Source organism: Perca flavescens, chromosome 9 (genome assembly GCF_004354835.1).
Source record: "Perca flavescens isolate YP-PL-M2 chromosome 9, PFLA_1.0, whole genome shotgun sequence".
Classification (NCBI taxonomy): domain Eukaryota; kingdom Metazoa; phylum Chordata; class Actinopteri; order Perciformes; family Percidae; genus Perca; species Perca flavescens.
Window position 1 is genome coordinate 17,896,167 of NC_041339.1, and position 11,868 is coordinate 17,908,034.

Below are 11,868 nucleotides of genomic sequence, written 5' to 3' on the forward strand. Positions count from 1 at the left end.
TTGTAAATTGTAGCATAATCATTTACATGTGTTTTTTTATAAGTGGACATGCTGCTAACCAGGTCATTCAGAACCCCCTATGAACAAGACTAGGACTACTGTATCAGGTGAAATTTCACCAAAATTTAAAAAATTAATTTTATTAGTTAAATCAACATTGTGGCACCACAATGTCATAAAATCCTGATAATATCACTTACACAATGTTTTACTACAGTATTTCAAAAAAAACAGGCACTTAAATATGTTTTTTAGTGACTAAAGTGACTGATTGGAACAACTAGCCAGTCCACATGTAACCAGGCTAAATGTACTATATTTTGGTTGATTCTGTAACATTATGTTTGTCAAAGGGTATGTTACATTTTCTGGCTGAGAGGTTTCAGACTAAACCTAACTAAATGTGACGGAGAATGATGGAATATTCAAGTAGGTTGACTGATCAGGACAAAGAGAGCTAAAAGGACAAACATGACAGCAACCACGGTCAGCTTTGCACTGAGCTTTTGTTTGAATGCACAATTGATAGGATTTCTCTCGAACACTCACTATTCTTCACTGGAAAACAAGCAACATAAAGTAAGTTGTTATGTGCTAGCATAATCATATCCCCCATTTTTATTGAATAAAGGAAATATTAATAAATGCATATTGTTCAGCCTGCCATTTAGTATTGATCACAAGATGAGATGCATCAGGATCTGGGTGGATTGAACAATTCCCTGCTCTGCTATAATATAATAACAATATCCTGGGGAAAACACAGATCAGGAGAATCCCTTTAATTGTACTACCCCACCCACACCCAGCATACACAATCACACAAGCAAATTTGTTTTGTCAATGTTTACAAAAACTACCAGCTACTGCAGAGGAACTGCAAGTCATCAGATTTACAGGAGCAGTGAGTCCAGGCCCCACTGTCTGTCCTACCACTGCTTGGACTGCTGCTGCCAGCATCGGTCTAAATATAGACTGACCCCTTCCTGTATGCACTGCACAGTAAAGGGCTCATGTTTTTCAGACTCATCATGAGTTAATACAAACTTGGCAACATATTCTTTCTCCCACTGTCTCTCACACACTACACCTCTCAGGACACATTCTCTCTCACCACAGTGAGGGTGGCCAAGATGCTGCCTCCTTCACAAAACATACAGGGTAAGATGAAGAAATAATTTGGCCACAACAGAATTACAGAGAGTGTGTGTTATTGGATGTTACCTGCCCTCTTGAACTTGTACTCTAGATGAACTAAGGCTGCCTGTCAAAGAGCAAAGCCTACAAATAATAAACTTACCACTAAATCCCAGTTATTAAGCTCTAACAAAGTGATTGCCTCTGCAATGTTGTCAATTCCAGTGCAAGCCTGTGAGAGGAAAAGACAAAGAAAAAAGGAATTACAAGAGAGAAATGCATTGTGTGAGACTCCGCTGCAGTGTGTTTTGTGAAATATGTGTGTACATAAAAAATACATTTCACAACAAAACACAGGAAAAAGAATGAAATCAACAGAAACATTTTAACCACTATGCTACCACCCATAACAGCAACATTTTAAAGTGGTGGCAGTCTTCACAAGAACCTTTCAGTGATGTTTTGATAAAAAGAAGGCCACCAAATTCCCTTGATTGCTGCCCCAATACCTTGGACTCTTGACCCTTGCACAGTAGACTAGACAAGATAAGTTCTTCATGGTAAAAGGACTACAATAGTGCAAAGTGGGTCACGACTGGAGCTGCAAAGATTAATCGATTAATCTATTAGTTGTCTAATCTACTATTGAATTAATAGGCAACTATTTTTATAATCGATCGGTTTGAGTCATTTTTTGTGAAAACAGTATAACATCTCTAAATCCAGTTTCTTGAATGTGAATATTTTATAGCAGCTTCACTCCTCTATGAGAGTAGACTGAGTTGTGAACAAAACAAGCTCTATTGATATCTTAGGTGTATCTCTTTGTATTCTTCCTGAAGTGTAAAATAGGGCAGACAATCTGAAGCCAAAGGCATCATTTCCTTTTTTTGGCCTTGATCCTTATGATAGTGTAATTGACAGAATCTAAATACATTATCTGATAAAGTGACAACAAATTGGCACTAGCAATGTTAAAAAGCTGATATCACTCATGCAGATGCAAAAAGGCACAGAGCCAGCTAAACCTTTTTTTTTTTTTTTTAATTGCCTAAATTTATGTAGAGCAGTTAAGCGACATCTTCTGTTGTGTGGTTCCCACTTCGGATGAAACAGTGTGTTTTTTTACCTGTGCCAAAGACAAGAAAATCCAAATGGCTGAATGATTAGATAGCAGTAACCTTGACGTCTTTAGTAATGAAAACATTTCAGAAGCAGGGGAAAGATCCCAATAAGTCAATGTGCAGTTTGGCTAGGGGGCAGGTTTAGGAGTTGATGATGCGACTGCTACTCTGCTTGACCACATTTATAAACACCAAGAAGTTTCAGAACATCTGTAAAACATGTTAGGCTTTAATTTTAAATGTCTTAATGGCTATTAACACTTTTTTGCAGAAAAGCTTTTAAATCATTTTAATCATGATCCAAATATTATTGGTTGGATTTTGGATATTTTGTCAGGGAGACCACAGAGTATAGACACTCCAGGGTGGTGTTTCATCTCCGCTCTCTTTTACAAGGTATACTAATGACTGTGGAAGCCAGCAGAGAAACAAGCATTTACTGAAGTGTGCTACTGCTGATCTAAGTGTACTTTCAAGGAAGGAAACAGGATAATTGACCTGTTAAGGATGAGTTTATTAACTCATGTGATGACCTTTACTTTAATCTAGTCCAAGGATATGCTAATATTATTTAGGTAGGGATGCAATGTTAACCCTTAGACATCCACAATTAAAGGTCAAAAGAATAACACAGTTGACAATTCAAGTACTTAGACACCACTGATGACAACAAACGGAGAATGTTAATGACAACACTTGGTAAATATGTATAAAAAATTTAAATTTAATTAAAAAATAAAAATATGGCCAAATGACTAAATGTTTAAATTGTAGATAGTGAAATTGTTATGTATTACAAGTATTTAATGAATTGGTGCTCTTGCTGTCTTTAATCTGTTTGTTTAGACGTTTACAACCTCTTTCTTGTCAAACAAAGCAGTAAAATATCTCGGAAGAAATGTCATATTTATGTCATCTATGTTTTACCTTTAAAGTGTTCAGCTGCCAACAAAAAGAAATGCATGTATTGTACAGTATTGTGTTGCTGTTTGCCCAGAGTACTCTAGGTCTTTGGCTAGTGTTATTGTCTACTGGGTTGGCGTTTAGGTTGTTGTGCGTTTGATATATCTATTATGCAGTACATGTTTATTTTTGTTTATTAATAACTGCAGTGAAGGCAAGAAGGATATTTTATACATTAGGTGGCTCTTCTGCCTGTTTGAAGTCCATGTAATGCTACTTTTAATCAGCACTGCTATTATGACTTATAAGAAATTACTGTTTAACATAGAGCTGGGCAATATATCGATATTATATTGATATCGTGATATGAGACTAGATATCTTAGATTTTGGATATTGTAATATCGTGATATGACATAAGTGTTGTCTTTTCCTGGTTTTAAAGGCTGCATTACTGTGCAGTTGTAACTGTTCTATTATTTGCCTTTACCCACTTAGTCATTATATCCACATTAATGATGATTATTTATCAAAAATCCCATTGTGTAAATATTTTGTGAAAGCACCAATAATCAACACTACAATATCGTTGCGGTATCGATTTCGAGGTATTTGGTAAAAAATTTTGTGATATTTGATTTTCTCCATATCGCCCAGCCCTAGTTTAACATACATTTTTTATTCAGTTTTTGTTATTCAAAGCATCATTCTCATGCAGCAAAACTCTGACACAATCCATTATCAGACTCCCCAGTAATCACATAACACGTTAGGATACCTTACCCAAAGTTTCTGATTGTATACCTTATGTGTCTGAACCATAGGTCCAAACCACAATCTCCGAAGCTGCAACACTCATTGTGCAAAGGTGAAACCCTATGAACTGGCTTTGCAAAATGTGATAAGGTGGAGATGTCAATAGCCTCATTAAACAATACATCTAGTGTGGCCTGTCCTAATGAATAGTAAGAGATCTGTACAGCTGCATTGGTTAGGCCTGTTGTTTAATATTATTAAAGGTTAACTTTGTTGATTCAAAACACAATGCTACAATAACAAACCCATGATAGGGACACCACCAAAGAGAAGACCTATGGTTGATTTTTTCGAGCGTTCATTTTAGAGGAAGGATGTAGCTATATCGTTTTAGTTTTGATGTCATTAAGCATAGAAACAAAACAAACATGATGCTAAATCAATACATATTTGGAGGGGAAGCATAATTTGGTAGCCTGTATTTGCTCCTTATCAAAATATACTAGCTACCGTGCCTGCAAATTGGGCTAAAAAGCTGGTATCTTCGGGGGACACAACGTCTCTGAAGATGATTTAAAGCCCTTAGAGGACGACTGGCGATATGTAAACAAGTGGACAGCTAACGTGAGCGCCGTAGCTCTCCGTTTAGCTAACTTAACAACATCGTCGTTATCTGGCAAACAAGCAAGCTTGAAACCAGCGAAATACACAAATTAACTGTTGCGATTGAGAGATTTGGACAACTGCTATCTAGTTAGCTAGCTCACAGCTAATAAATTGCCTTCAGAGTCAGTTAGCAAGCTGTCAGATTGTTAGCTCGGTGAGCTAGCCACAGAAAGCAAAGCTCAGCTCAGGTCTGCTGTTTCCGACGCCAGTCAGGTCGTGTGTACGGTTGTTGACAGTAGCCCGAGACAATTCAACAAAGGCAAACAGATTACTAACGGCTGAATATAATATCTGGGACATACAAAAGAGACACACCTGAAAGTCGGCCAGAATCATTTCTCTATCCATGTTGCTCTCGCCGCTTTCGGAGGCCATGGCAATGACTGGCTAAAAGCAATTCTTCTTCCACTGGCTCTCGTCGCTTTCTCGCCTCACTGAGGGACACTGAGTATTAACAAAACACTTTGCCTAGACGTGGCGACGAATGAGAGGTTGGCAAATTGGAAATGTTAAACTTTATCGGGATTTAGCCGCTTCAGATAGACACAATTCTGTAAAGTAACGTTATAATGTTCGGTTATCTCATATCATTATTGTCATCTAGTCCATTGCTTTGGCTGACGTAAAGTGGCTGACGTAAAGTGGCTGCATATGTTGTAAAAACTCGAGTCGAGGACGTGAGGTTGATACTTCCTTCAGTTGAGTTTTTATATTTGGACCTTGAGTCTGTAAATAAAGTTATTATTATTATTATTATTATTAAACATGACTGCTGCCCTTCTCGTGCTATAGCCACGTAAAAGACGCATTTCCTTTTCCCATATCATGTTTAGAAGCGTCGTTTCACACTCTACATAAATATTTAATGCACATATCCAGCTTTTTCAAATGATCTTGTCTTTGGTAGTGCCTTCAGTAGCTCAAAATGTAGTCTGTAGGCTACGTATTTAATATTCTCATTGGTGTGGAGTTTGTTTCTAGTCCTTCTCATCCCACTTTTGAGATTCACTGACCCAAGGCTGCAGCAGGCCAGAAGACACATCTTCTTATAGGCTGACTAATATATCCGCATCAGCTCAGCTGTCAGTAGGCCTAATGGCAGGTCTTTAGAGGTTGAAGGGGGTAAAAAAAACACTACTAAACGCGCTCATATGTCAGGGAATTGCACAATAATTAATTCCCGCAATTATGGCGCATGCCAGTTTTGACTGGACAAAGCCCGGTTGTAACCCTGTCACCAAAAAATCAACCATGTTGCGTGCGGATTACGGTGAGCGCCAGTCATGTGACCCGATTTGACCTTTATTATTATGTTTCCCCCCGCAGTGCTAGGCTATAGGGATATCACACTATCTCGTTAATACACGTCTGTACGCTTGATGTAGCCGATAAATCATGTCAAAGTGCGATATGTCCCCATTGCGGTGTCTAAAAGTGGCACATTAATTCTAAATCACTACACTACACACTCGACCTCAGCGCTGCACTACACTGCAGTAAACCAGGCTTGGAGGAATTATAAAGTTCCATCACTAGAGGGCGGCACGATGAAAGGAAAGATGTTGCCCATTGTCGATGCTGTTTTAAAACGCCTCTCTTGCTCTTTCACTGGATATTATAATTACAGATGAAGGACACTCTGGTTATAACGATATGCTACGCCGTGACTGTGTTCTCTGGAATAATATACCTGTGTATCTCAGCAATGAATGCGGCCATCTTTATCACCGTTGCGTTGTTACAGCATCATTAAGTTGCGTTGACAGCGTCCCGCCTATCATAGCTCCTATCCAATCACGCCATAATTTTTTTCGGTGGGTAGTTCAAAATCTAAACTGTAAAGGCAAACATCCTGCGTCATAGCGATCTGCACTTCAAATGAACCATAGGCTACTTTGTGATGTAGGCCTACGTGACGATGTTTCAGCAGCAGCTTTAGCCTACTGTTTTCGGACATTTAGACTAGGCTACAGCAAATGAAAGAAATACATTCAATCGGACATCGCTGTGACACTGCTCATGGAGGATCATCGTAGCCTATTCGGTAAGTTACTTTTGAAAATGAAAATTGATCTCGTAATGATTGTGCGATATTTGGGGCAGATCAGCCATCCTCGCTCTATCTCTCAGTCCTTGCATGTTGACACAGCACGTGATGGCAGCCGAATACAGAAAAACACTTTAACACTACTTTTCAGCAAAATCATTTGAAAATGAGCGGGAAGTGACTTTGCATGACATCACATCTTATGCGTAGATGTAACCATTTTATGCTCATGTAGCCTATTCATTCTGTTGTTGTTTTTGTTGTTGTTGTTATTTTTGTGACGCTTTTTCAGCGGTCGATTCGGTAGGATGGCACCCAATGGAGGAAGACATGTGTTATGGTTTTAATCACATTTAAAGTAAGGTGGAGTTGTTATTGTTTTTTCAAATAGCCTACCAATTCTACAGATTTAAGATTAGATCGCCTAACTAAAGTTAGTATAGCTTCAAGTAGGTTAGCCTATATCATATGAATAGAATAACGGTTAGGACGAAAAGCATACTTGTTGCCTCGGTGGGTCTCGGGCAGAGAAACACACCCGCTGAACATCAGATCAAAAACAGTCACGGCTGCGAGATGGTGATTACAGCACGTGTAAAATATAAATAATTGCTGTGTTTACATTGTTTCCATATAATTATGATCTACATTGCTTTTAATTTAATAGAAATTGAGTATGCAGCCACTCAGAGGTGGTAAAATGTGTTTTGCAGTTGGATTGCGTATCCAACATTAGGCTACTCTTTATATTTATAAATCTAAAGAAATTGGATACTAATGAATTTGAATTTGGAGTTCAAACGCAGATCATAGAGTGAAATGGATTTGTTGCCCCTCTGGACACTGATTGAGCACTAAAATCATTATTCCATAAATACAGTATAAGCTGTGAAAGTGAAATCATATATTTCCTTGTGTAAAATCCATGTATGCAAATTATTGGATGAAGCTGGGTAAAAGTAAAGTAAAAATTAATCCATAACCATCATATATGATTGTTTAGTCTGTTAACATTGGAGAGAAGCTGAAACATGAACATGTATGATTTGTAATATGTTCTAAATATATATATATATAGAGAGAGAGAGAGAGAGAGAGAGAAAAACAGTTTCCAGTTCCTCACCAATCATTACTACAAAACTAATGAAATTAAACATTTTGCAAAGGCTATATCCTACCTAAATATTTTTTAATAGACTACTTTAAAGTAGGCTGTTTTTAATATTTTACAGTGTGAGAATTGTGCAGGTCGAGGCCGTGTGATGTGGGAGGGAGGTGCCTATGAGATATATACTTGGTCAGACTTCCCTTGGATTGCAGTATTTTTCCACACACATTGGCTCTATCTCTCTCTATCTCTTTATATTTTTCTAAAAGAATGGCTGACACACTCTGCAATGCCTCTGCCCAAGGAAACCTACCCAAAGTGTTGTTTTTGCTGCAAAGTGGAGCAGATGTTAATGGATTTAGTTCACACAACATGACTGCACTTCAGGTTAGTATAAACCACTTTCAAATTAGTTTGTGTCGAAGTAAACTTGGAAAAATTGTATTTTTCATGGTCATTTTTTACCATGAACTGTCTCTGTAGTATTACAAGAGTGGCTGTTTGACTTCCTGTGTGCTGTAAGCTACATGATATAAGGTCTAATCATAGTTTATCTTCAAATATCCAGTCGATTTTATTTATCATTATATAAAAAGAAATAGTCAAAATCGATATAAATAGTTTTCAAATTAAGAAATCTGTGGACAGATGGCAGAGAGGAGTTTGTACATTGTAGCATATCTTATCTAAATATATTCAGTCAAAAGCCACATCATTTACCAAAATCGTTTTGAAATTCATAGTTTTGCTGTAATTAATTTTTTCATGTCAGATAATCATAAACGTATGATTACTATGAATACATCTGTGTTTTTTTAATGGAACAATAAGATGTCATTTTCTCACTAGCATTTTTACACTTTAATGAATTTTTTTCAGCATAGCTTATATGTTGCACTTGATCATGAGAAAGAAGTTATTCAGATGTAGTTATTCAAGTTATTCAAGCCCTATTCTATATGATTATAAAGGAAATGCATGCTACATTTGAGGGTCACTGGTAGAGTGTGAGGAAAGAGAAACAAAATGGTGGTGAAGGTGATGAGGAAAATGGAGAATGAGGGCCTAGTTACACAATCTGCCTGTTCCTGCTTTTTTTTTTTTACATGCCTAGATGTTTTTATACAGTTTGCTAAATAATTGGAACAATACAATGTCATTTTCTCACTAGCATTTTCACACTTTAATGTATTTTTTTCAGCATAGGCTATATGTTGCACTTGATCATGAGAAAAAAGTTATTCAGATGTAGTTATTCAAGTTATTCAAGCCCTATTCTATATGATTATAAAGGAAATGCATGCTACATTTGAGGGTCACTGGTAGAGTGTGAGGAAAGAGAAACAAAATGGTGGTGAAGGTGATGAGGAAAATGGAGAATGAGGGCCTAGTATGCCTGTTCCTTTTTTTTTTTTTTTTTTTTTACATGCCTAGATGTTTTTATACAGTTTGCTCAGAAGTACAGGCAAAAGTCAAAACTGATGTTACTATTGAAAGTAATAATTTTTAATAATAATAATAATAATAATAATAATAGTGGTATCTTAACCAGGGTTTTTCCTGTCTCAGATTGGGCCTTGTGTGTGTGTGTGTGTGTGTGTGTGTTTGACAATTAGTGTGAGTAAATGAAACCCCAATCAACAAAACTGCTTAAAAGAGTAATATTAATATTTAAATAGGCCTACCACCGTTAAAATCACCGGGAGAGTCGGACACAGCCAGACTCTGGACAGTAAAACTGAGATTAGCGCTCGTATTCAAGGTTATTTTCTGATTTTTAACTGTCGTGTTGGTAACTTGCTCTTAACCACAGTCCAAGAGGATTTTAATTGCTATTTTTCTTTTATCTCAATTCTTATCATTTTGCCGCTGGTGATTTTCCTTTGGGGCTGGCTAAAACCTCTTTTGGGGGCGCGCCAAAAATTCCTCTATGCAGGAAAACCCCTGTTAACATTATCAGTATACAGTGGAGTCATTGTAGCTTTAACACACCTACCTACAAAGTCACAAATTGAATCGAAATTGAGTATGCCAGCCACTCAGGTGGCAGAATGTGTTTTAAAGCTGGACTGCGTAACTCTGCAGTGGAGTCATTTTAGTCTCCTCATCTGAAGCGCATTTCATATGCACCTCTAATTTTGTTTGAATGTTGAAAAAACTGCATCACCCCTTGATCCAATTTCTTGGGCTATATAAACCAAATTGTTAATAGGATTATTATTATTATTATTATTATTATTATTATTATGTATTTTTCAGCTTTAGGCCTATAGACTATATGTTTGGTTGTTACACTCAAATGCTTACTTTTATTTCTCATCTCTCCCTGATCTGTTTGTTGTCCTCCTAATTTCTGTGTGCAGGTGGTCAAGTTGGGGAACGACGCCTTGGTAAGGGTTCTTCTCGAGGCCGGGTCAGACCCCAACGTACGCGACCCATTCTGTGGCCTCACGGTGACCCATGACGCCGCGCGCGAGGGATTCATAGATTCTGTACGTGTGCTGGTGAACCACGGGGCAGATTTAAACATTGTGGATAATAAAGGTAACCTCCCGCTGCACCTGGCAGCCAGGGAGGGCCATCTGAATGTGGTCCAGCTGCTGATCGGACTCACGGCGAACCCGCAAACCCCCAACGGGGAGGGACTTACAGCCGGTCAGCTCGCGCAACTCCACGGGAAGGTTTCCACTGCCCAATTCATCGAGGACTATTTGAGCGCACGTGTGTGAGCATTCTAAGTTTTCTTTTCAATTTCTTTCAATAAAATAGCTTCCTACCCACAAATCCAAGTATTTCTTTTCAACATAGCCTACTATATTTTTTATTTATTCTTCAGCAGGCTACAGAAAAGTTGCATGGCATCTTTAAAAAAAATGCTGAATAGTAGGCTGCAGGGGCGTAGCAAGCTTTTCAAAAGTGAGGGGGATGGATGTGATTTGTTTATTAACAATAAAAATGATGGATACAATGACAGAGGGGTACAAAATGTGTAACATACAAGATATAAAAAGCTTCCCATTTAAATGAGTGATACTAGAAAAGTATAAAAACACACGAAAAATAAGTTTGCGTTTAAAGTCTGTAATTTATGCAAATTACCACATACGTAATTATATTATGATCCTTTTATTATGAATGCTATAATGTAGCTAATGTTACAGAACGTTATACTTCTTACATGGGAAACTACTCGTACATATTAGCTTTCATTTAACGTTGCTAGTGAAGTTAAAAAGGTGCAGTTACCATCCATACTAAATATAGGCTCAGTGACCACCAACTGGGTCAGACAAAGATGCACTTCCTCCTCCACTGGGAAAAACTATCTTCACTAAGAGATTTATACCTTGAAAAAATAGCCCAAAAAATAAAACTTCCCAAAGTTAACACCAGAAGAGAAGCTGGTAGTTCTCCTAGGAGAGGGGACAGCAGCTCCACTGACAGCTAAACATGGATCTGCCTGCCAACCACTTAGGATCCCAAAATTACAGATTTGTTTAGTATTGTATAGTAATTATATTAGAATAGTATATATGTGACACCTACATATTTAATATATGGCATGTATTGTAGGCTATGAATTTTTGTAAACTGCTGAGAGAGAGAGAGAGAGAGAGAGAGAGAGAGAGAGAGAGAGAGAGAGAGAGAGTCTGATTACCTCCGCTGTCTGAAAACTCCTGTTTTCTGAACGACAGTTGACACAACGTCCTATGTGAAGGCATTTCATCATCTGCTGTCTCAGTGTGTAATCCCCTGTGTCTTCTTACTAATAACAACTGTTTTCGTCTTCTCTGAGGTGATTTTCGACCATTTTCGACGCACTTCTTTTGACATTCTGAACTACCGCAGAAATGTCAGAGCACGTCACGTGACCATTCTAAGCGAATCACGTTGTCAGAAATTGGCATCAGCCAATGAGATTGCGCTTTTAGAATCAAATCCCCCCTTTTACTTTCACGATTGGTTGCTGATGAAAAGGGAATTGCCGTATCCGACAGCATTGTAGAGGAGAGAGCATTTGGGTATATGAGATGACAGGGTGCAGACAGCGATCGCGGAGCAGCGGGATGATTTAGACCGCTGCGAAGTACACACCGTTGCCATTAAAAACAGAGCGTTGCTATCGCT

At 37.9% G+C, this 11,868-nt stretch overlaps 2 protein-coding genes across 5 annotated transcripts in view; one reads left to right on the top strand and one right to left on the bottom strand.

Annotated features, from left to right (window-relative positions):
• Nucleotides 1–11,602, bottom strand: part of faf1 (Fas (TNFRSF6) associated factor 1) — a 75,372-nt gene extending 63,770 nt beyond the window's left edge. Inside the window, exons 1-2 of one of the 3 annotated variants that reach the window (XM_028588009.1) lie at nt 11,399–11,602; nt 1,301–1,369 (exon numbers count right to left, since the gene is read on the bottom strand). In XM_028588009.1, the coding sequence (XP_028443810.1) occupies nt 1,301–1,369; nt 11,399–11,470 (141 nt within the window). In that variant the 5' untranslated portion in view covers nt 11,471–11,602. Of the gene's footprint in view, nt 1–1,300; nt 1,370–4,900; nt 5,221–6,275; nt 6,364–11,398 lie in introns of those variants that run through there. The other 2 variants (XM_028588011.1, XM_028588010.1) reach the window with 2 other exon arrangements.
• Nucleotides 6,179–10,493, top strand: cdkn2c (cyclin-dependent kinase inhibitor 2C (p18, inhibits CDK4)). 2 transcript variants are annotated; one of them, XM_028588013.1, is made up of 4 exons: nt 6,179–6,629; nt 6,925–6,990; nt 8,010–8,127; nt 10,104–10,493. In XM_028588013.1, the coding sequence occupies exons 3-4, from the start codon at nt 8,011–8,013 to the stop codon at nt 10,467–10,469; spliced, it is 483 nt and encodes a 160-aa protein (XP_028443814.1). In that variant the 5' UTR covers nt 6,179–6,629; nt 6,925–6,990; nt 8,010; the 3' UTR covers nt 10,470–10,493. The 2 variants fall into 2 exon arrangements, with proteins under 2 accessions (XP_028443814.1, XP_028443813.1); XM_028588012.1 differs by lacking the exon at nt 6,925–6,990.
• Nucleotides 11,603–11,868: the final 266 nt, after the last annotated feature.

Bases quoted from the DNA above. Each gene is read 5' to 3' on its own strand.
- cdkn2c (XM_028588013.1), top strand. From the start codon at position 8,011: ATGGCTGACACACTCTGCAATGCCTCTGCCCAAGGAAACCTACCCAAA. The intron at 8,128-10,103 runs GTTAGTATAAAC...TTCTGTGTGCAG, and splicing joins ACAACATGACTGCACTTCAG to GTGGTCAAGTTGGGGAACGA.